At 49.8% G+C, this 25,047-nt stretch overlaps 1 protein-coding gene across 1 annotated transcript; it reads left to right on the plus strand.

Annotated features, from left to right (window-relative positions):
- The first annotated feature begins 22,997 nt into the window (after window positions 1–22,997).
- Window positions 22,998–24,711, plus strand: HMX1 (H6 family homeobox 1). The gene is made up of 2 exons (XM_060247265.1): window positions 22,998–23,388; window positions 24,122–24,711. The coding sequence occupies exons 1-2, from the start codon at window positions 22,998–23,000 to the stop codon at window positions 24,709–24,711; spliced, it is 981 nt and encodes a 326-aa protein (XP_060103248.1).
- The last annotated feature ends 336 nt before the right edge of the window (window positions 24,712–25,047 follow it).

Consider the following 25,047-nt stretch of genomic DNA (forward strand, 5'->3'; position numbering starts at 1 on the left):
TTTTCCATTCTAGAAAGGACTAAGCAGGAAGTAAACAATTATATACACATTTTATGCTTGTTGGCCCTTCAGTGCCGTTTGCTTGCCATTGTCTGAAAGAGGATGATGGACCAGTAGGTTTATCTAGCTATGGTCAGTTTATGTTCCTCCCATGTCCTTCTTCGTTGCCCTTTCCACTGGAAATATTGTGGGGGCCTATATAGAACAGTCTCTGTATAGTCAATTCCTTGTTCTTCCTTGTACCCTTTTGTTACTAGACGTGCTTTGTATCGATCCACACTTCCATCAGGATTGTATTTTACTTTGAGTATCCATTTACAACCAATAGCTGTTCTTTCAGGAGGTAAGTTTGCAAGTGTCCAAGCTTGCTTGTCATGTAAAGACTTCATTTCATCATTCATTGCATCCATCCATCCATTTCTTTCTTTCTGGAGCGGGTATTTGACTTATTTCTTTCCAAGTTGAGGGTTCTTTGGCAGATTGTACTGTTGCTCAAATTCCAAGTCTTGGCGGGGGTATGCCTTTGTTGCTCCTTGCTGACCTTCTCACAGTAACTGTGGTTGTCTCTGCTTCTCTGGGGCTGCCTGCTTCCCCTTCTGATTCATCGCTTTCTTGTGTAGGTGGACCTGCCTGCTCACAGGTGGTCTCTGCAGGTTGCCAAATAGCAAATTCACTGAAGGTAAGATCCTCTATAGGATTCTGTACCGTAGATTCAGCTTGCATAGGAGCTTGCAAAACACTGTTGCCATCTATATACACCACATTGCATTCTTTTACAGTACGTGCATTAGGGTCTAGGATTCTGTATCCTCTTCCATCATTAGCATAGCCCACAAGTATACCAAGTTCTGCTCTGGGGTATAGTTTTCCCCTTTTCTCCTTAGGTACAAACATGTATGCTTTGCAATCAAAAGGTCTTAAATGTTTCAAACCAGGTCGTTTGCCATACCAAATCTCAAATGGCAATTTATTAGTCACTTTGCATGGAATTCTGTTATGCAAATAAACTGCAGTATTTACGGCTTCACCCCACATATAATCTGGCAGTCCAGATTGCATTAGCATTGATCTGGCCATTTTCATAATTGTTCGGTTCAGTCTCTCAGCTGCACCATTCTGCTGTGGTAAATAGGATGTAGTAGTTTTATGTTGAATGCCTTGTTGTTCCATAAACCTTTGGAACTCACTGCTACTGTATTCAGTTCCATTGTCTGTGAACATTACTTGTGGAACTTTGCCAAATTTATTTCTCACAGCAGCAACATAGGATTTAAATTTGTCAAATATTTGATCTTGGCTTTTAATTAAGTAGACATAGACATGTTAAAAAGTAACTGCTTGCACCAGCCGTTTCTCTCATTGGCCCTGCAATATCTGAGAATACCATCTCTAGAAATTGTTCATTGTGTACAGTAGTTTTGCTCATGTATTTTGGGGTGGTACTTTTTGCCTTTAAACATATATCACAACCAGATTGCATTTGATCACAATCAATAACATCAACATTACATTCTTTCAACAATTTCTGCACACTTTGCACACTATGGTGTCCTATAGTTATATGCCATTTAAGAAGGCATGATTTACTTCCGGTTTCGGCGACCCGAGCTAAAGAGTGATCGGGGTTTGCTCCCGCAGATCGCTCTTTAATCGGGCAATGGAGGGGCCCCCGGAGACTGGGGGCTCGAGTTGCAGACCTCAGGGAGGTCTGCGCAGGTTGGTGGCTCGAAGAGAGGGATGGATATAATGGCGGTGGCTGTATTCCGATCTCCCTCATCGCCGCATACCTCGCTCTCCTGATCGCCATCTTGATGGCTGAAGGGTTGAACACTGGACTTTTCTTTCCTTGCTTACCCTTCCTTTTCATTTTTTCTGCCTTTTCAACGCTGGATTCTGCATGAGCTGAACCGAATGACTGAAATTGTACTGCTGGATTGTAAGTCTCTTTGATTTATTTACAGAGTTTAGAGACAGCAGAACGGCGGCAGAGGCAAGTGCAAAGGGGGAAAGAAGAGGGGGGGACTACCCAGCTCCTTCTTCCCCTGTTTCAAGGCTTCGAAAAGACTCTGCTTTGTATAAAACTGACAGAGTTCCCCCCCAAAAAGTTTCATTCTCTGAGCTACAGTGGAGTGGATTCGTACAGTGAGTGCACCGGGAGGTGAGCTCTATCTTTTTCCTTTGACAACTCTGGACAGAGTCAGAAAGATTTACGGTATATGTTTTAAAAATTAAACAATTAAAAATATTTTTTAAAAAAATTTAAAACAATAATTGGACATAACTGAACCTTTTATGCCAATGGAAGACAACCCTTTTCCTTGCTAGCACACCTGAGGTGACAAAGGCCTCCTCTTTTTGTGGCCTCAGGTATGCCAACAAGGAAAAGGGTCATCTTCCATTGGCATAAAAGGTTCAGTTACGTCCAATTATTGTTTTAAATTTTTTTTTAAAAAAAAATTGTTTAATTCTTAAAACATACTATCCTTATTGACAAGTTGGTAAAATGTGGTTTGGATCCTGTTACCGTTAGGTGGATCTGTAACTGGGTGATAGATGGCACTCAAAGAGTGCTTGTGAATGGCTCCCCATCTTCTTGGAGAGAAGTGACAAGTGGAGTGCCTCAAGGATCTGTCCTGGGACCTCTTTTGTTCAACATCTTTATCAATGATTTGGATGAAGGAATAGAGGGAATGCTTATTAAATTTGCCGATGATACTAAATTGGGAGGGGGTGCAAATGCAGTAGAAGACAGAAACAGGATACCGGATGACCTTGACAGGCTGGAAAATTGGGCTAAACCCAATAAAATGAATTTTAATGGGGATAAATGTAAAGTTCTGCATTTAAGTAGGAAAAATCCAATGCATGGTTATAGGATGGGGGAGACTTGTCTTAGCAGTAGTATGTGGGGAAAGGATCTAGACGTCTTGGTGGATCATACGCTGAACATGAGTCAAGAGTGTGATGCGGTGGCTAAAAAGGCAAATGCCATTTTGAGCTGTATCAACAGAAGTCTAGTGTCCAGATCACTTGAAATGATGGTATCATTTTACTCTGCTCTGGTAAGACCTCACCTGGAGTATTGTGTTCAGTTTTGGGCACCACATTTTAAGAAGGATATAGACAAGCTGGAATGGGTCCAGAGAAGGGCAACGAAGATGGTGAGGGGTCTGGAGATCAAGTCCTATGAGGAAAGGTTGAAGGAGCTGGGGATGTTTAGCCTGGAGAGGAGGCAGCTGAGAGGTGATATGATCACCATCTTTAAGTATTTGAAGGGCTGTCATATAGAGGATGGTGTGGAATTGTTTTCTGTGGCCCCGGAAGGTAGGACCAGGACCAATGGGTTGAAATTAAATCAAAAGAGTTCCCAGCTCAACATTAGGAAGAACTTCCTGACCATTAGAGCAATTCCTCAGTGAAACAGGTTTCCTCGGGAGGTGGTGGGCTCTCCTTCCTTGGAAGTTTTTAAACAGAGGCTAGATGGCCATCAGATAGCAATGAAGATCCTGTGAATTTAGGGGGGAGATGTTTGTGAGTTTCTTGCATTGTGTAGGGGGTTGGACTAGATGATCCTAGAGGTCCCTTCCAACTCTATGATTCTATGATTCTTGTGGGGGTACATGCTGGGGTATCAGGAGGGGTTCTATGATTCTTGTGGGGGGTACATGGGGGGTAGCAGGAGGGGGCATGGGGCGCTGGGGGGGATGTCGAAAGCAAGGACTTGGGCAGTGTGAGAAACAAACAGGCATTTGCTGAGCAAAACCCCGTTGCAGCTAAGTCTGCTCCTTCTCTCTCCCTGCTCTTTTGCACTCTTGGTGGCCCTTGGCCTCTTCCACCTTTCAAAGCTCTTCTCACTGAGGAGAGTCTCCATTGAGATCAGCTTGCTGAGCATTTCCAGCTGACACTTCTAATTCACCTCACTGTAGAGGAAGTGGGGAATGGAAGGAAGAAGGGAGGCCGGACTGGAAGCAACAGGGAGAGCCCTGTAGCTGTTCTCTAGTTCAGAAGGTGGCCTGCAAATGCTCAGTGACATTTTTATTGACGGTAAGATATCCTAGCCCTTCTGAATAAAAAAAGAAAGTTGTTCCGTTTCAATGGGAGCTGAAGCAAATTTCCCCTAAAAGCCATCCTCTGCAGATGCTGATGTCATCTTTTCCCAATTTCTCTGACTCTGCAGTTACTTCATCAGATAATTTGATGCTGAATGATGCTTGATTTAAACAGCTGGACTCTGATGGAGTAGTTATTATTTGATTTTTAATATAAGCCAAGAGAAAACGTTCAGCTAGCTAGATAGTTCAAGCCAACATGTGACACACACACATACACCCATTCAGCTTGCCACAAAAGAAGATGAAGACTGTAGATTTATACCCTGCCCTTCTCTCCGAATCAGAGTTTCAGAGCGGCTTACAATCTCCTATATCTTCTCCCCCTACAACAGACACTCTGTGAGGTGGGTGGGGCTGAGAGAGCTCTCCCCAAAGCTGCCCTTTCAAGAACAACTCCTGCGAGAGCTATGGCTGACCCAAGGCCATTCCAGCAGCTGCAAGTGGAGGGGTGGGGAATCAAACCCAGTTCTCCCAGAGAAAAGTCCATGCACTTAACCACTACACCAGACTAGCCCAGTGACTGTTGAAGGTCCATCTGGCAGAAGACCGATGGTGTGATGGTCTTGATTCAACGCCTCGCAATCCTCAGCCTCGGTCTCCAGCTGTTGCCTGCCCACATGCTCTCTTCCAGACCAAGCTTCTCCATCATTCCATTCCAGGTCTCCAACCCCCCATTTGTTCTTAGATTCCTGCCTGTAAGTCCTGATTGCTGGATTTGAATCTGGGGTTCCAGGCATGGGCTGTGCCTCCCCTGCTCCTCTTACGTGTCCTCTTGCCTGGCTCCACCCCCCCCCCCCCGGCTCCCAGACTTAGTGGCAAGAAGAGGAGGGGGTTTGGAAACTAATTGGGGGCAGGGGGAGTAAACATTCAGTTCTTTAATACTGTAACTATTATTAAAATTGAGCTTCATTAAAATAATAATGTCTGGTCCTATTTGAAAGCTTTGGAAGTTGCCTGTTATTTTTATTTTGTATGTTTTAATTTCTTAGCTGCCATGATGGCCTTGTGAGGACAGAAAGGTGGGATATAAAATTTCTGTCATAAATATCAAGTCTGCAGATTCAATAACGAGTCGATGTAGATACAAAGAAATTAGTTTATTGATACTGGATACTTGTGGCCTAAGCCAGGGCTTGAAGAGACTGAAACCATATAGTAGATACATTGCATATAAGGAGCACTTGAAAGGCATTCCTACGGGCAGGGAAATTGTGCAGGGGACATTCACACATAGATGTTACCAATACATTCTCATGTTGATTAGGCGTGCTGGCCTTGATGTTTTCCAGGCTCCTAGGACTCCCCCAGGCCTGAGCTGAGAAGGTTCAGATAAGACATTTCACACATCACCCTTTCAAAGCAGGGAGATTCTCTAAGGAAGGGAGGGGGGAACAGGAGAGGAGTGCTAGCAGCATTGGGTTCTGCTTTGGTTCTACCCAGCATGCTCTTTGGCTGAGCCAGACTTGACAATAAATAAATAAATAATACTCTGAGCCCAGGAACAGACTGAGCAAAAGATCTAAAGGAAAGCTGCAGACATGTTGTCCCTCGGCCCCTCCCTCTGCTCATGCAGGGCCCCGATGATTTCATTCTCAGTGTAGAAGTCACAGAAGCTTCCCATTACTTCAGAGTCTTGATCATGGCCTCCTCCTGGCAAGGGTGGCCTTCAGCAGGAGCCTGGGTGGGAGAGAGCCTTCCTCCTAGACATACCCAGCTAAGGAGACTGTCCTCCTCTGGCCCGGGGGGTCTCATTCTCTCCATTTCTTTGGTTCTAATTCTCTCTGACGTTTATTCTATGTGGCTCTTGGGTCAAGCAAGTTTGGCTGCTCTAGGCACACAGGCAGTCACTTGTGCCATGAGGAACATGCAAGGAGGGAAGCTCAGGCTTTTCCTAACCTCTTTTACATTAGAACTCTTCAGTGGGCAGAGACTGAAGCTGGCAGTGTAAATAGAAGGCTTTGCCCCAGAGAGCAGGGCCTTCAATTATTCCTTGCTTTGTGCCAGGGGTGGGGGGGATTGTAATTTCAGCTTCTGGAATTGTTCTGGCTAGTGTTAGAGACGGACCTATGTGAACCATACTCAGTGCTAAAATGCCTGTTAGGTGGTTAAGTCTGCGGACTTTTATCTGGGAGAACCGGGTTCAAATTTCCCACTCCTCCACTTGAAGCTGCTGGAATGGCCTTGAGTGAGTCATAGCTTTTGTAGCAGTTGTCCTTAAAAGGGCAGCTGCTGCAAGAGCTCTCTCAGCCCCACCCACCTCACAGGGTGTCTGTTGTGGGGGGTTATGGAGATTGTGACCGCTCTGAGACTCTGAGATTCAGAGTATAGGGCAGGATATAAATCCAATATCATCATCTTCTTCTGTTTTGCAGGCAAAAGCTTTCAACTTCAGTTTCTGGCATCTCCAGATAAAAGCTGCAGTAGTTGGTGAGGTGGTGCAGAAGGTAGTAAGAAGCCACTTCCATCCTCCCGCTCCTGTTTCAAAACCAGAACTCCTATGTGCCCCAAAGCACCTTCGCGAAATGAAGAAGCAATACTTAACCATTCCAACCTTCTATAACATGACTTCCTAGATCAGCCTGACTTGAGATGAGGCCTGAAAGCTGCCCATGTGCTAAGCACAGGTCCCTCCCTCCACCTCCTGCCTCTGCTGCCATCGAACCACATCCACAGGGAAGGGTCTGCTTTGGATGCCATTCAGTGGCACAGATCAATTCCCTTTGGGAATCAGAGCAAAGGCAGCATCCTGGTGGCAGCCTCACAGAGGAAATGGCACACGATTAACGTCAAATATGCAAGAATCACTGAACTGCATGACACTGGCTCATGCAAATTCTCTTTACAATCATCTTCACCACACCAAAGTCTTATTTAGGGGGGATGGGTGGGTTATAATTTTAAGTAGGGGAGACTGCAGTAACACTTTGCAAAGATTACATTTCAGACCCCAATGGCAAACAGTTGCTGTTTCATACCTGTTCCTCCCCTTAATTACTCCACCATAGCATTAGTTATTTACCCATATCATGTCTACATATTTTATAGCTGCTCTGATATTCCAGACAAGCCTGATCTTGTCAGAGTTTGGGAGCTAAGGCAATACCAAACCACTTCTGTTGATCTCTCGCCTTGAAAACACCTATGTGTTGCTCGCCACTTGATGGCACGCTGTTTTTGCTATAGATATTATGGTGGCTTCTTTGGTTCTAATCCTAAATGCAGCTATTCAAAGGCACTCAGTTGACTGCAGTCAGATGGCAGTTGCTGGTCCCTAATGGATTAACTGGGCTTGGTCACCCAGACACATCTGGCAGCAGTTCCCCAGTTATGCTCACCTCATTGTAAGACGAATTGGATATGAAGTAAAGAGCTGCCAGAGGAAGCTTACTGGTCCCACACATCCATCCCACACTTCTAGAGGTCTGGACTCCCCTCTTGCAAAGTCAAGCTATATGGGATGTCAAATCCAGTTCATGCCTCCTTTCTAGTGCTGTGTGCAAAAGCGCATCAGCTCCTCTGGCACTACTTTTTTAAAAATATATATATATTTATTGTTTTGATCATTTACATCGAGCTTATCCTTTTTCTCATACAGAGTATACATCTAAATCTCTATCCCCTTTTACTGCTCCTCTGGCACTGCTAACCACTGTGGCCAAGTTGTCCTTCTGGATCAGGAGTTCCTGAGGGAGTTTTTGGGAGCAACAAATCCAATCCCCCCCCCCAGCAAAAAAAACCCTCTTTCCTGTTCTGCATCAGAATTTCTGTTTTAAAGCATTTCATGATTGACAAAAGGGTAAATGTACCTAAGTCAATGGGAATACTCTCACATAAATTCGCACCACCCCACATTCCAGGGAAGAGAAGCTGGAAGGGGGCTGAGAGGGGCTGGAGTACTTGGCAGAGGGGTTGTGGAGCTGTCCAAAAGGAGCCAGAGCTTTGGATGCAGGCTGGTGTGCATGGGTGGAAGGAAACAAAAGGATGCTGCAACAGTCTGAATGATCGACCATGAGGCGAGTGTGTGGTGAAGACAATACAGGGTGGGATGTTTGATCCAAACTTTCTGCAGCTATTTAAGCAGCCACAAATAGAGGTTCGGCCAGATCGTGCCAAACCTTCAGTGTGACCGCAGCCTATGTGTGCTCGGAAGCATGCCTGAAGCTCTCATATTTGCAGGCAGAGAACTGATCTCACCACTGAAGCGAACTGGAAATTTCCTTCCAAGTAATGTGTTTAACATTGGAATATTGAATATTTTTGTTTCATCTCCAGTATATCTGCATAATAAATACCAAAGTGGAATATATCATTTACGATATTTCACTTAATTTCAAAAAAGGAGATAAAATTTCACTACTTCAGCAGTCCTGGTTCACATTAAATCGTTCATTATTGATTTTTAAAAATGAGACAATATTTTCCATTAAAACCAACACAGTGGCCCCTCCCATTGGTCCTCATAAGCTGCTTTTCTTATGAGGGACTGTACAAATTATTCTTATAATTCCAGGATCAGTCTAAGCTGCATTGATGAGGGTGCCCTAACAACAATCAGAATAGCACTTAGGGAAATCTGCAGGGATTGTAAAGGCTTCTTTCCAGTAAAATGGCCACCAGAGGAGGCAGAGCCAGTCATGTTGTGGCAGCCAATGGTTGCCACAGGTGGCACAGAAGAAACCCAAAGGAAGAGAACAACAGGAGTCATTTTGGGGAAGAGGAATGAGAAAGAGTAAAGTCAAAATGGCTGTAGCAGCCACCGCTGCCAAAACATTATTTCAACATGCATTCAATTAATGGCAAATTGCAGAAGCCCCACAGAGCCCCCTCCACTTTCTAAAATCTTGGCAAGCACCAGGAAAGATGTGGGTGGGCACCATGAATGCCATCTCAGGTGCCATGTTGGAGATCCCTTGCTGACAGTCTTAATCCTGCCCTGAGACTGCTTGGCCTGGAGGGATATCTGACACATGGGCTTGAGGAGTATGCTAGCAAACTGCATTAAAATATCATTAGGGTTTGTAGAATCTTTTGGGCTCAAGTGCCGTGTTCTACTGGAGAAAGTTTTTCTTCCAGACGTTTCGTTCTCAGCTGCGGAGAACATCCTCAGTGGCGTTGCAGCCAGAGCAGGCGCTCTGACCTTCTTGGCTGCTGTGCATTGAGTGGGGCCAGGGCTGCTGGAGAGCTGCTATTTATAGGCTGGAGGGGCTGTGATGAAAGGGCAATTGGTTTGTGGATGTGCCCATTGTTTGGTGGGGCTTCCTGGAAGGGTAGTGATAAGGAAACTGGCTGTTGAATGTGACCATTGTTCTGTGTTAATTGCTGGGAGGGATGGAAGGGGTGTGAAGATAAGGAAGATGGTTGTTGACTGTGCTGATTGTTCTGTGGAATGTGCTGGTTGTTCTGTGACCTTCTGCAATTTATAGTCTGTAGGGTGTTTTGCAGAGCAGGGTACCAAGATTGGTGGATGAAAATGCCTTCTTCCTTTCTGTTAAAATTGTGCTGGTGTTTGTAAATCTCAATAGCTTCTCTGTTCAGGCGGGTATGATAATGTGAGACCGTAGAAAGGACTTCAGTTCTTTCAAAGTGGATGGCGTGGTCTCCTTCTTGAAGTGCATGTTCAGCTACAGCTGGTTTTTCTGGCTGAAACAAGCGACAGTGTCTCTTGTGTTCGGTGAGACGGGTGTTGATACTGCGTTGGGTAGTGCCAATGTAGACTGCACCACAGAAGGAGACCACGCCATCCACTTTGAAAGAACTGAAGTCCTTTCTATGGTCTCACATTATCATACCCGCCTGAACAGAGAAGCTATTGAGATTTACAAACACCAGCACAATTTTAACAGAAAGGAAGAAGGCATTTTCATCCACCAATCTTGGTACCCAGCTCTGCAAAACACCCTACAGACTATAAATTGCAGAAAGTCACAGAACAAAAAGCACATTACACAGAACAATCAGCACAGTCAACAACCATCTTCCTTATCTTCACACCCCTTCCAACACTCCCAGCAATTAACACAGAACAATGGTCACATTCAACAGCCAGTTTCCTTATCACTACCCTTCCAGGAAGCCCAACCAAACAATGGGCACATCCACAAACCAATTGCCCTTTCATCATACCCCCTCCAGTCTATAAATAGCAGCTCTCCAGCAGCCCTGGCCCCACTCAATGCACAGCAGCCAAGAAGGTCAGAGCGCCTGCTCCGGCTGCAACACCACTGAGGATATTCTCCGCAGCTGAGAACGAAACGTCTGGAAGAAAAACTTTCTCCAGTAGAACACGGCACTTGAGCCCGAAAGATTCTACAAACCCTAATGATGTTACCAGCCGTGAAAACCTGAAATCTTTGATGCATTAAAATAAGCAGCAATTAAAACAAGCCATAAACACAAGTCATTTATGCACAACGTTCTCAAATAATAATTGACTGTAAATGCTGGAAAGATAATAAATAACGGCAACAGTTGTAATTGATACGAGTGACGCCCATTTGAAGGCTGCCACGGCACTCTCTTGCTGGGACAGAAGGCTGTAATTCTTGCCCTTCCATTGGGGCAGTCTCTGGGCACAAGGCCTCTTTCTCTGCTTCTTTTACTTTCTGCAGTGGGGTGATGCTGAGATGCTCAATGGCCTTTTAGCTCAATCAGTGTAGTTCTTGTTCTGAAAAGACAGGAAGTCTAGTCCAGTCAGAGGGAGCCTCACTTAAATGAGGAGCTGTGCAAAAGCATCATACTCTGTAGGGCTACAGTGTGTGTGTGGGGGGGGGTGTCCCCCCAAAATGGTGCCAGTAGGGGCCTAGGCATTTGCCAACACCATTTCTGCCAAGTGTTTTTAGCAGGCCTCGTTTTGGGCAGGAGCTCACAGGAGTGGAGCTCTGGAACCTCTAAATTTTATTGTGCTCTTCCTTTCTTACCTCCCCCCCACACCTTCTGGGCTCCATTGTGAGAACCCCCCTGTGAGAAGTTTACTGAACTCTAAGATTTGACACATGTTCTAATATTTTCCCCTGCAGAAAATGGGAAAAGAACCAAAACCTATAAAGCAGACAGATGGGAATCTTCCTCATGCCACTGAGGCCACATAGGAGGAAGTAATTTAAAAGGTATGATGGGAGTGAGGTTTTATTATGACAATTCTAATTCAAGGAGCATTTTAAGGTAGATCTGAACTGATAGAATTTAGTACACCTTCTGGTGATGTCAGGGGTGTGTGGCATATGCAAATGAGTTGTGCTAATGAGCTCAGGCACCTCTTTTTCTACAACATGTCCCTTGGTTTTTAGGCAGTGGGTGAGGCCGTCTAGGGCTTTTGCCTAGCAGGGCTTCTGACTGGCCAATGGAGATTTAATTAACTGTGTAGGTATTTTTAAATGTTGCTTTGACAGCAGTTGCCACCACACCTCACTGTGGAAGCCATATTGTGGAATTCTCTGCCTCCTGTGTTAGCGATTTTTGGGTAGTCATTTCGTGGCTGCACCCCCTGTGCTGTGTCAGAAGTCTAAAGATGCCCAGAGGCTCAAAAAGGTTGGGGATGCCTGCTCTAGTGAAGGTAAAACTAACAACCAAATCCCTTGGGAGCTGACTGCATCTTTTGAGGAGTGTGTCCCCACCCCCCACTCTGCACCCATCCCTGCCGCCTCCTCTCTCATCAGACCTGGCCTGAACATGATCTGTTCTTCCTGACAAGGTCAAGCTGTTGTGAAAAGGTTAAACAAATGGACCTTGTAAGCCCTTTGTCGGCAAAGGAACTCCGAAGGCACCCTTCTTAATCGCCCGTCTCCTTGGATCCCTGGGAAACTGACAGAAGCTGATGGATCAGAAGGAAAGAGATTGAGGGGGTGGGAGTGGGGGGAGAAGGCTTAGGGGGTTCCTTCTCTTCCTCCACAGCCAGACCTGTCTGAGGCCTCAGCATTCTCGGTGGTGGAAACCCTTTCTCTCCTGGGCAGAACATTCCTTTGGGGACTGAAGTTTAAACCACCATCCCTAATGCTGTCTATACCTGTTCTGTCACAGGGGTAATGAGGGGAAACTTTCCCAGACAGAATTAAAAGCATCTCCGGCCTCAATGCTTGATTAGAGAGGAATACGGGCACTTAAATACTCCAAAACTGGCTTAGGCCTCTACAAACTAGGCTTTTCCCATTGGGCAGGAAAAGACAAATTTGAAAAAGAGACCCTTTCTATTAACTGGCACTGTGAAGGGTATTTCAAATATCCCATTCATGTCTTGCCTTTTTAAATTCACTTCTGGTTCACTGTTTCAGCTTTTTAGTGGGAATCCCAAAAAGGTCATTTAAGGTCCTTCCAAAAGCGATCACAATCCTTCTCCTTAAATAAATATCGGCCGGCTCTGTCCCCACTAAAATCAATAGCAAGCCATCTTGCTTCCAATGAAATTTCTGACTCCAGCTGAGGTGAAATTGAATCTGCAAACCCTTCAAGAGAAAGAGGATGAGGTCCAACGATCTCCACACAGACCCTTGGAGTAACTCTTCCGAGACTGTGATCTGACGCTTACAAACCAAGGAGCAAAAGCCTATTCACTCGGTAGAACTCACTTCAGAGCACTTGGGATATTGCTGTAAGTGTAGCTATGAAGCACTGCGGGGAAAAGAGGATCACTCTGGTCCGTGCTCATTCGTGCTTCTTGATTCAACATGCACCAAAGTGATTTTGTTTAGCATGGGTGGTATATCTCACCCCATCCAGCTTGCACCAATCAGTTGCAAGAGCCACAAGTGAATACTCATGAGAAACTCATGTGCCACTTCATTATTTCCACAACCTGTCAGCCTCACAGAGTGTGCAAGGAACAGGTTTTCCTCTCTCTGCAAGTCGGCTGCCTATCAGTAGGGAGAGGGGGAGTGTAGAAGGAGAGCCTCTGCCTTCACCCCTTCCTTTCAGGAGATGATCCTATCATGATTAGTCTTCTTAGATCTTTGAGTGTCTTATATACTACTGTTGAAAAACAGAGCTCATAAGCACTTATTTCTGACTGGAAGAAGAAGAGGAGGAGATTGGAGTTATAGCCCACCCTTCACTACCCAAAGGAGTCTCAGAGTGACTACAATCTCGTTTCCTTTCCCTTCCCCACAACAGACACCCTGTGAGGGAGGTGGGGCTGAGAAAGCTCTCACAGAAACTGCTGTTGAGCAGAACAGATCTGAGAGAGTTATGACTGACCCCAAGGTCATTCCAGCAGGTGCATATGGAGGAGCGAGGAATCAAACCCAATTCTCCCAAATAAGAGTCTGCATACTTAACCACTACACCAAACTGGCTCTCAGTGAAAAAGTTATTCATACACACACATCCTTTCTTGGTTCACCTTGTTTGAGGATTTGAGCTCAAGCCCCTTCTGCTGCTTTGCCAGTTAAAGGCTTGGCTCCATGTTTGCATCTCTTTTTCTTTTCCTACTCCCCGTTGTGAAGACCAAACTGCTTAGTTAAGACCTCTAGGGAAGTTAGGCTTTAACCACTGGCCACTCTCCTTTCTACTGCTAGGACAGATGGGCTGAACTCAGGTCACAGAGACCATACTAAAAATGAAAAGAAGTTTAATAAGAAAATTGAAAGGACATGCCACATCTGCAAAAACAGCAGACTGAGTAAAGTTAAAGACATATGAACAAAACAGAAATATCTAATTCCTGACTCTTATCCCCAGAGTTTAGATTGTAATTAGAGGCAGATCCTATAATTCTTGAGGTGCCAGTTGTTATAAATAATCTATTACTTTGGTTTCAATATATAAAGGGTCATTCCCTGATTATTTCAGGACCATAGTTACTTCTTGCAGTCATGATGGGGTCCTACTCCTTGGAATATAAAAATGGCAGAGTCTAAAAGCTGAAGAGAAGAGCTTAAGTGAGCTACAAGAGCTTCCTCAACTTGATCAGGGGCTTTATTATTTCCCTCAGCTCACCCCTGGCAGACTAGTCTTCTTTTTTCTGTCCACAGGAATGTCCCATCTGCCTTTGGGACTCCTGAAGCTCTCTATATTAGGTGTGACAATGGCTACCCAGTGTTCTTCTCCAGCCAAAGCAACCTGCATTGCTGTGGCCCTGGGTTGTTCTGAGGTGACACTTTCCAAGATGTTTCTCCACTTCCCTTCTGCTAGTCAGCTAAGAGTACCTCATGATCTCTGTCCTGTACAGAGTGAAAACCCCAAAATTAATACTGGGGACTGCCAAATATGGCACTAATCCTGGGGTAGAAGGCATTTCAAAACTACAGGCTTCTTATGGACTATACGTTGGATCCTATAGATCCATCGCATTAGCAGAAGCACCTGCTCAAGTTCAAGGAGCCTTATTGTGATGGAGCCTCTCCTTTCTGCAGGGCAAGATTAGTGGAACTGATTGATGGAATCTCACTCCCGAAGACGGAATTCCCACATGATATCAGTGACCACTGCTTATATCTGATCAGTTGTTCATAAACTTTATAGAGTGAAAAGGACCAGCCTGCTATTGTCTCAGTTGCTTGTCTTGAGATAGGTGCTTTGAACAAAGAACATACACTTTTTAATAAGAAATATTGATTTTTTAAAATAAAATATATATTTAATGCGATAATCCCACAACTGGGATGTCAAAATGTCAGGCATCCACATCAGATTGTTAAGCCTCCATTTTCTCCAGCCTGCTTGGGGGTGAAATGAGTTTGAAACTTGTGGGAGATAGTTTGAAGAAGATGAAGAGTTGTTTTTAAAATTTGCTTTTCTCTACCTTAAGGAGTCTCAAAGCAGTTTACAATCTCTTTCCCTTCCTCTCCCCACAACAGACATCCTGTGAGGTGGTTGCGGCTGAGAGAGTTCTCAAAAAACTGCTCTTGAGAGGACAGCTCTGAGAGAACTGGGACTGACCCAAGGTTACCCAGCAGCTGCATGGGAAAGAGGAGGAGTGGGGAATCAAACCCACTTCTCCAGATTGGAGTCTTAACCACTACTGGCTCTCAGCAGTTTTAGACAAATAATTGGGAATGAGCTTTGGCAAGATGGTTGGGTAGTGAAATGAGACTCCCGTTCAGGCCAAAGGAAAGGGAAAGGAAAACCCTTGCCCAGTTGAACAGGGAATCACTGTCTCTGGGAGGAGGTGGAGGAGATCCCTGCTCTGTTGTGAAAGGAAACCACTTGAGACACCTCAACAGCTAGACAGAAATTAGGGACTAAAAGGAAGAGACTTAGGAAGGGACTGAAAGAAGGGACCAGTCTCAGGGAAATAAAAGGAGAGTTAGAAAACTCTATTAAGCAGCACTGTAGTGTTTGGAAAACACAGGGACAAAGATATCTCGATATTAAAACCCAATAAGTAAGAAAATATTACTCTCATTTGCCTGTATAAAGAATTACCATCTGTATCACCACTGATTTTTGCCTAGAAGTTAATCTGGTTGCACCTGACCTTCCCCTGTCTTTAAAATGAAAGTGTCTGTTCTGTTTGACTTTTACATCATCTCCTGTGATGTTTGAAGGGGTTCAGTCAGAGAGGACTCCTAATTCTTCCCTCAGGTTCCAGGGCTGGGCTAAAAGCCAAATTCTGTCTCTGGGACAGGATGGGACAGACTACCCTTTTAAAGACAAAGAAAAAAAATGATGTTACTTGGGGTGGCCCAGTCTCAGAAAGGAACGAACTTTTGGATGGAGGGAAGTGTGAGGAGTTGTCTTGGCAGGAGATAAAACAACTTCATAGACTTTCTTTTTTTCATTTGCACAATGCAAGGAACCAAAAGGCAAAAAGCAGCCAGTTCTGATCATTTAAAGCATGCATCCAACTGTGCAAGAAGAAAAGAGAGATGAATGGCAAGCAGCCCCCTGGTTTACACAGCCATTTCATGACCCTGGGAGATCAGTGCCTGTTCTCTGGGGAATGAGATGATGGAGCTGTTGGGCAAAAGAAGCCGCAGGGTTCCCTGACTCAGCTGCTGTGGGACAGGTGCTCAGCACAGGACTATGCTCAAGACAAATTTTACTCATGGACAGTGTGGTAATCTCACCAGGAGGTTTCCATGCATGGAAGGGAGGGAGTTGGAATGAGGAATGTCTAGAAAGCATGTTTGTGGCAAAGTCCAAAGCACACCTACTTACAAGTCACGTGAGAGTTTTGGGAAGCCCTGCCAGGCATAGGTGGCATCAGAAACTGGCATGGGTGATGGGAATGGTGTGCCCAGGAATGTAATGGTGAGATGCCTTATGACAAAGCAGTCCAGGGACTCTTTGAAGAAGTATTCAGTAGTCAGTGATTAGGTTCCAAGGCAGGGAAGTATGGAAATCATCAGCACTTGGTTTTGCTTACCTTCCCCAAATGTCAAGGGGAAATGAAATTCAGAAATTCAAATATTTCAAACATTTTCAAATGGGCAAATCTTTCATAGGAAAAGAGGGTACTTTGGGAAGAGTAGCACCCTAGGGAAAATGCTTAACATTTTAAACATTACACTTGCAAAATGTAACCACATTGGCTTCTCTCAATAAAATCCCAAATGACTTCTATCCTGGCTTAAGAAAGTTCCAAGTGAAATAAGAATGGAGCTGCTGGTTTTATTTAGTTACCATAGAATTGCTTCTGCTTGGGGCAATGGCAAACCACCCCATAAAAAGTCTGCTGTGAAAACGTTGTGAAAGCAACGTCACCCCAGAGTCGGAAACGACTGGCGCTTGCACAGGGGACCTTTCCTTCCTTTCCTTGCTTCTGCTAGAGATGCTGATGTTGCCCTCTAGATGGCACTGTGTTGCACTTGACCCTTAATCCTTTCCTCTGCCGAGTGGGAAAATTCATTTAGGAATTTAATTCTTTTGGTGGGATTCAGGGGGGTAGCTGTGCTGGTCTGAAGAGCAGAATAACATTTAATTATGGGTATAAGCTTTCATGTGCAAGTACACGTCTTCAGAGACAGTGAAACAGAGTTCCCTCAACAAATGTAGGAAGATGCAGGGGTGGAATTCTAGCAGGAGCCCTTTGCATATTAGGCCATACCCCCCTGATATAGCCAATCCTGCAAGAGCTTAGAAGGCTCATTTTTGTAAGCTCTTGGAGGAATGGCTACATCAGGGAGGTGTGGCCTAATATGCAAAGGAGCTCCAGTTAGAATTCCAACCCTGGGGAGATGTAATGGTTGAGGAAATACTATTCCACTGTATCTGAAGAAGTATGCATTGTTGGTGCCACTGAAGAAATTAAATTTGAGAGTCAGATAGGGGGGTTGGAAATGACACTGTAATTTTCATTTATATGTCTATTTTCTGTTTGGGTAAGTGATCGGCCTCCCATATTATGAACGCTGCTCTTTTATCAAGCCTGTTGTTGTCTCAAATAGAATTGCTTGGAGTCCTGAGGAAGTCAGAGTGATCTACACGATTATCCCTTCTGCTGCCTAATTCTCACAACAACTCAGTGAAGTAGGTGAGAGGAGCTGGGCCAAGGAATCCACAGAGCCTCATGACAGAGTGGAGAGCTGAACCACGATCTCTGCAGTGGTTACTTATTTTAAAAAGGTTCTAAGCTGCTATTTTAGCAACCTGCACTTCCCTCCCTCAGAGACAAGGTTTCCCCTCCATTTCCCTTTCCCTTTCTGATTGAGCTCAGCCCAGGAACCCGAGGGAAGGGCTGGGATTGCTCTTTAACTTAAATGGCTGAAAATGGCACTTGAGATGTTTTGAAATTCAAACATAGCAAAATATTTTATTCAACTTTGAGGGGAAAGGTCAGGTGAAACCAGGGGTTGAAAGTTCTGAGGTAACTCAATGTAGATAACTCTGAGGCATAATCAGTATATGCACAGGCTTTAGTTCTTATAATTCAAACTAATAAGATTTTTAAAGCTATTCACAGTTGCTTAAAATCTTTATGTTGAGTGGCTTTTGTTCCAGTGTTTTCCCCACACACTCCAGTATACTTTCTTTGAGTATTCTCTGACTCTTTTGGCTTCCAGAAGGCTGGTGACTCTTCCCAGCACCCAACCCCCTTCTCTTGACACTCCAGGACTCATCTTGAGTTTTTAACTCAAGGTCTCCAAAGGCAAGTTCCTAACCCCACCAGACCAGGGATCTCTGCACTCTTCTGAGCTAACTATCCCTGCTCAGACTGGGTAGGGAAATTGTCCTCTCAGTAGAAGATCTGTCCCCTTTTCTTGGCTCAAACAGGAGGCTTCACCTCCTTCCTACACTTCCTTGCCAACTTTCCCCAGTTCTCCTGTCTGTGTTAAATTGCTCTCAGGCAGGGCCAAAATCAGACTCAACTCAGTCAAGGCAGGAATCTGACTGACTCTCTCCTTGGCATCCAGCTCTCTTAAGACATTTCTGCTCAGCTAATGCTGACCAATCAGATTGTTTGGAGCAGCCTGTCACTCAAGGCTGTTTGGCTTCTCTGAAGAATTAGCCCTTCATGATCCTTTAGCTGTTTGTACAGTGCTTCTGAACTTTTAAAAAGTGCCATCTGCCACAGCTGCCTTTCCAGGGAACCTACCTAAGTCCACTGCATCCCCAACAACCATACCATACCATACCATACTGGGTTTGCTTCTCTAGGAGAAATGGCATGAGGCTGTGATGGTGCAACGCTAAGCAGGAGTGAAAGTCTGAATACCCAGCTTTAGATCGCCTTATCCAGATCTCAGTGGTGGCCCTGAATTGCTGTCTGGCTGCTGCGGTTAACTGGCTAAAGTGAACAAATCGAAACTAAACCCTGAAAAGGCTGGCTGGGAAGGAGAAGGTCTTCAAGAAGGTCTCTCCTTTTGGATGGCATTCAACAGACCCTTGCTGGCTCAGTTAAAAGCCTTCGGGGTCACATGGGAGCCAGCTTCAGGACCGCAGAAGCAAGCCTCCCCACCCCCACCCCACCCCCGCTTTCTACCAACTCAGCCGAAATGGCATCTCGCCTTGACATGGCTGGCCTGGTCACCCGCACCCACACAGCAGTAGCAGCAAGACTAGACTGCTCGACAGCAGTTTGGAAACCCCCGCTGGTCCGGGACGCGGCAACGGGACGACCCCCACGGGCTAGGCAGAGCGCGCCTGCCGCTCCCGTTGTGCAAAGACGCCCCCGGCTGCTGCCCATTTGTCCCCGGGCCCCGTTGAAGGCACCCCGCTGTTGTCACCCGCAAAGGCCTTCCGGGGCTCTGCAGGGGCGGCCGCGCTCAAGACCGGTTGGGCCGACTCAATTCGGCAAGAGGGTGGCGCTGGGCAAGAGCTCGCACGGGCTACACCACCTGGAGAAACAGGTCCTGAAGCCCGGAGACCTCGTCTGCTCTGCTGGCCCCTCCGCTTGCTTCAGCCCCCGGCAATACGGTCCCCGCCAAGTCAGGCCCCGGGCCCCCAACGGGAAAAGAGACAGGCAGACGATAGATAGATAGATAGATAGATAGATAGATAGATAGATAGATAGATAGATAGATAGATAGATAGATAGATAGATAGATAGATAGATAGATAGATAGATAGATGATAGATAGATGATAGATAGATGATAGATAGATGATAGATAGATGATAGATAGATGATAGATAGATGATAGATAGATAGATAGATAGATAGATAGATAGATAGATAGATGATAGATAGATGATAGATAGATGATAGATAGATGATAGATAGATAGATAGATAGATAGATAGATAGATAGATAGATAGATAGATAGATAGATAGATAGATAGATAGATAGATAGATAGATAGATAGATAGATAGATAGATATTCTTACAGATCCAGAAATAAGGTTTCATAGCAGGTTGCCCTTTCTGCCTTAGCAGCAACGAACATTCAGACTAAGCAAGCGTCAGCACAGTCCAGTTAAGAATTTAACTAGTGTTTACCAGACGTTTGTGGAAATTTTCCCTTTTTCTTACAAAATAACTTTTAAAATGCAGCATTCCCGGTGCCCGCCTCAGCTTGTTTTGACCAGACTGTATTTGACTGTCGATTACTTGCTGCTGTGGCCATTTATTGCTACGCCAGAAAATGGAAGTGAGCGGAAGTGCTGGGGGGTGGCCTTCGGGGGGTGGCCTGCTTCAGGGGTCCCGGGAAGCCTCTGCCCGCCGCGCTTCTTCCAGCCAGAGCCGCTCTTTGCGGGGACCGGCCCCACCGCCACCCCGGCCGCCAACAGCCCAGAGCAGCCGAGAAGCGACGGCGCGCAGCACTCGCACCCACGGCGCCACTTGCGGCCTCTGCTGCCCGCCGCCTCCCCCAACGCCCCCACGAGCCTTCAGGCCGCTTTCTTGGGGAATTGGAAAGAAGCAGCGCAACGATTTCGATTTAAAAGATTTATGTAAAAATTGATATCATTTAATCAAACGATTTCTTATTTTAAAAGTTTATTTAAAAATTAATATCACTTTTAAAATAATACTATCAGGCCACAAGCAAGGAGGACGACAAGAAAACCTCCGCAGCCTCCGCGCCCCCCGCCCGCCTCTCGGGAAAAGGAGCGGAGGAAAAGGAGGGAAGGGAAGAACGGAAGGGAAAAGGAGGGAAGGGAAGAACGGAAGGGAAAAGGAGGGAAGGGAAGGAAAAAGGAGGGAAGGGAAGAACGGCAGGAAAAAAGGGAAAAGGAGGGAAGGGAAGGGAAGGAAAGGGGGAAAGGAGGGAAGGGAAGAAGGGAAGAAAAAAGGGGAAAGGGAAGGGAAGGAAAAAAGAGGGAAGAAAAAGGAGGGAAGGGAAGAACAGAAGGAAAAAAGGGAAAAGGAGGGAAGGGAAGGAAAAGGGGAAAGGAGGGAAGTGAAGAAAAAAGGGGAAAGGAGGGAAGGGAAGGAAAAGGAGGGAAGGGAAAAACGGAAGGAAAAAGGAAGGAAGGAAAAGGAGGTAAGGGAAGAAAAAGGGAAAAGGAGGGAAGGGAAGGGAAAAGGAGGGAAGAAAAAGGAGGAAAGGGAAGAACGGAAGGAAAAAAGGGAAAAGGAGGGAAGGGAAGGGAAAAGGAGGAAAGGAAAGAAGGAAAGGAAAAAGAAAGGAAGAGAAGGAAAAAGAAGAGAAGGGAAGGAAAAAAGAGGGGAGGGGAGGAAACGGAAGGAAAGGAAAAAGGAGGGGAGAGCAGGAAAAAGGAGGGAAGGAAAAGGGGAAAAGGTGGGAAGGGAAGAAGAGAAAGAAAAAGGAAGGAAGGGAAGGAAGGAAGGAAGGAGGTAAGAGAAGGAAAAGGAAAAAAGAAGGAAAGGGAAGGAAGGAAAAAGGTGAGAAGGGAAGAGAAGAAAAAGGGGAAAAGGAGGGAAGGGAGGAAGGGAAGGAAAAAGGAGAGAAAGGAAGAGAAGAAAAAGGGGAAAGGAGGGAAGGGAAGGGAAAAGGGAAAGGAGCGGAGCCCGGGCAGCAGCCGCCAAGAAGGCTATTTTGGACCCTTGGCAAAGGCTGGGGAGGAGCGGCGCCTCCTCAGGGATTCCGAGGCCCGAGGCGGCGGGCAATTGCAGCAAAAGCTGCGGGGAAGGGACTCACTCACCGCCTGCATGCGGAGGGTGTCGGGGCAGCAGCGATCCTTCTCCGGGGCGAGCCCGGGGAGTCCCCGGCAGGTCTTCTTCGCCTTGGCCCCCCCCCCCGCAAGGCTCCCCGCCGGTCCAGATCCAAGCGCGCCCCTCCACCCCCCCCTTCTGCTCGGGCGCTGGGCGAGGGCCCCCTCCTGCTCCTCCTCCCCGGACGGCCAAGGCCTCAGCCCCGCAGCGATGGCGGCTTCTTGGGGGCAGCAGGGGCGAAGGCGGGCCGTCCTCTCGGAGGGAGGGGGAGGGCGCAGAACATCCCAGCCGCCAGAAGTGGAGCAGTCCCCGCCGAAGGCCAGCAGGTCCCCCGGGAGCCGGCCCAGCCAGGAGCAGCCGCGACGGGGCGACGGCGAACTGAAGGAGGGCTGCCCGCCGTCCGCTCCGTCGCGGCCTCTCCTCTGGTCTCCTCTCCCGGCCTGTCTCCGCCCGAATCCCGGCCCGGGAGGCGGCTGCTGGGCCTCTCTTCCAAGGTCTTGGGGCTGCTGGAAGCGCAAGAGGCGCGCGGTGGATCCGACCCGGCCGCGCGGGCGTCCTCGAAGGGGCTCCGGAGCAGGTGAAGGCGCCGAGATTGGGGTCGGCGGGACTCCTCCTCCTGCCCCTGGTGCCCCCTGCCCGTGGGAGGTGGGGGGGGGGGGGGCGCAGCAGCCTCCTCCCCAGCAAAGAGGCCTGGCAGGGCCTCCTTCTTCCCCCAGCGCCGGGGGCGGCTGGCCTGGCCCGAGGGCGGGGCGGCGCCCTTCCCTGTAGCGGAGTTCCCTCCCGGGGCCCAGAGGCCGCCCCCTCAAGACCCCCGGAGGGAGGGGAGACCGGCTTCTGCCTTCGAGGTTCCCTGGGCCGCAGAGCTCCCCGGGCCAGGCTGCTGGGAGAGCCTCTTCGGCGGGCCGGGCCGGGCCGGGCTGGGGGGGGGGGGTGGCCGAGCTCTCTGCAGGGGGGGCTCCCCCCTCCCCCTCCCTCCTGCGGCCAGCCCCTCCTCCTCCTCCTCCCAGGGAGCGCGCGTGTGTGGGGGGGGTCCCCTTGCGCCAGACAGCCCCTTTCCCAGGCAGCGGGCGGGATTGGCGGGCTGGCCTGTCGCCTGGCTCTCGGGGAGCCAATGGGAGGCGCGGGTTGGGGCCGGCCCCCTGCCCCCTCCCCCCGCCCTGCGCCTTGCTCCCCCATTGACCTAAATACAGCAGGCGCTGGAGAGCGGCGGGGCGGCCAGGCCCCGGGAGCGCGCCCCCCAGGCACGGGCGCGCGCCCTTCCAGCCGGCTGCCCCCCCCCCGCCCGCCCGCGCCCCACTTGCCGTCCGGCTCGTCCAATCGGCGCGGGGCTGCCGGCTGGCACAGCGCGGGGCGGGCGGGCATCTCCATTTGGGCGCCCAGGGGGCTCCCGGGCCGGGCGGCTGGCGGGAGAGCAGGAGGAGGAGGATGGCCTGAGCCGAGCCGCCGCTGCCCCACCATGCCCGACGAGGCCCCCTTCGGCCAGCGCTCCGCCCCCTCGGCCGCTGCCCGCGTCTCCTCCTTCTTCATCGCCAACCTGCTGGGCGCCCAGGCCGGCCGCCGCCACCGCCGCCACCAGCACGCCGCCGAGGCCCGCGCCGACGAGGCCCCCAGCAAGGCGGCCAGCCCGCCCGACGGCCCCGCGGGGGAGAGGCGCCGGCTCCTGCTCCCCGCCCCCTGCGCCCTCGCCTGCTGCCAGTGCCCGCCCGCCCGCTGGGACCTCGGCCCGCCCGCCTACCCCCTCCGCCCCGCCGCCGCCGCCGCCCTCGCCTGGGACCCGCCCCGAGGGCCGCCAGCAGAAGCAGCCGCAGCGCGCCTGGCCTTGCGGGGATGCGCCAGCCCCGAGGAAAGTAAGTGCCCGCCCCCCTTCCCGGGACAGCTGCGGCTGACTGGGCGCTCCTCTCGCAGGAACCCAGGCGGAATTTCTCCCGGCCGGGTCAAAATCTCCCCTTAGATGGGCGGGGGGGGGCATCCCTCGACTCCCCCGGCCAAGGCGGCTCCTGCGCCTGGAGCAAAGGCGGTTCTCACATCTGGCCAGAGGCTTCTCAGCAGCGCCTTTTCCCTGACCCCCGCCCCCCCCCTCAGCTGCTGCTGCTGCCGCCCCTGGCTGCTCCCCCCGCGGGCCCCAAGGAAAGAGCCTGGTCGGCGCACGCTTGAGTCTCTCGGCCCCTTCGTCGGACTGAGTCCGGCTGAAGATCCAGAGACGCGGCGGCCTCTCCGGCTTAGCCAGCAGGCGGGCGCTGCGCGTTAAGACGCCTTGGCTTTCCTGGGGAATTCACAGGCAAAGGAAAACGGGGGCGGGCGGCCGAGGCCAGCAGCGTCGCTCTTTACAGCCGCTCCGGCCTCCGAGACCCGCAGTTTTGGGGCTTGCTCGGAACTGGGGCTGGTGGGTTGGGGGGCCGCTCCTGCAGGGTCCGGAGAAGTCCCCTGTCGCCAGCCCCTCCCGCAGACAGCGCGCCCGTCAGTGGCCGCGGGGGGGCTTGGTTCTTCGAGGGCCGGAGGAGGCTTCCAGCCCTCGGTGGGGGGGGGGGGTCCCCGAGTCTTCCTCCCCTCATGCGCCTTCTCCCTTTGCCTTCCCTCCAGCCAGCGACAGAGACTCGCCGGAGATCTCCGAGGAGGCGGCGGCGGTTGCGGACGGGCACCCGGCGAGGGAGCTGAGCCCGGCCCGGCGGAGGGAGGAAGCGGCCCGCGTCCCCGGCAGGAGCAGCGTGGCGGAGGAGCGGGGGGACGAGGGCGAGGGCCGGGCGGCGGCGGGGCGCAAGAAGAAGACGCGCACGGTGTTCAGCCGCAGCCAGGTCTTCCAGCTGGAGTCCACCTTCGACGTGAAGCGCTACCTGAGCAGCGCCGAGCGCGCCGGCCTGGCCGCCTCGCTCCACCTCACCGAGACGCAGGTGAAGATCTGGTTCCAGAACCGGCGCAACAAGTGGAAGCGGCAGCTGGCCGCGGACCTCGAGGCCGCCAACCTGGCCCACCCCGCCCAGAGGCTCGTCCGCGTCCCCATCCTCTACCACGAGAACTCGCCCGCCGCCGGCCTCCTCGCCTGCTTCCCCGCGCAGCCCTCGCCCCCGCCGCCCCCGCTCCTCGCCTACCCGCCCCTCGGCCCCTTCCCGCCCCCCGCCGCCGCCGCCGCCTCGGTGCCGCTGCTGCGCTCCCAGATGGCCGGCCTCGTCTGATCCCGCGCCCTCCCCGGGCCACACGCCCCAGACGCGGCGGGGGGAAGAGCCACCAGCGCCAGCCCGCGAAGAGGAGCTGCCCCCGGGAGGGCGCGGAGAGCCAGAAGACAAGAATGTATCCCCCCCCCCCAGCCCTCTTTTTCTCCGCGAAGTCAGGGACGCCCCTTCTCCCCCCCCCCCCCCCCGCCAACGGGGCAGCCTTCTCGCGGTGGGGACGGTGAGGCTCCGCTCCGAACTGCGTGGCTGGAATGAAGCGGCCGGGAGACTTTGCCTGCGGCGGCTGCTCTGTGCTGGGAAGGTGTAGCTCCCAAGGGACCGTCTGCGCCGGAGGAGGGC

The sequence above is a fragment of the Heteronotia binoei genome, chromosome 9 (genome assembly GCF_032191835.1).
Source record: "Heteronotia binoei isolate CCM8104 ecotype False Entrance Well chromosome 9, APGP_CSIRO_Hbin_v1, whole genome shotgun sequence".
NCBI classification, from domain to species: Eukaryota; Metazoa; Chordata; class Lepidosauria; order Squamata; family Gekkonidae; genus Heteronotia; species Heteronotia binoei.

What these genes read in the sequence shown, in the direction of transcription:
- HMX1 (XM_060247265.1), top strand. Translation starts at nt 22,998, where the DNA reads ATGCCCGACGAGGCCCCCTTCGGCCAGCGCTCCGCCCCCTCGGCCGCT. An exon ending in ATGCGCCAGCCCCGAGGAAA is followed by an intron (nt 23,389 to 24,121) that starts GTAAGTGCCCGC and finishes CCTTCCCTCCAG; the next exon opens with CCAGCGACAGAGACTCGCCG.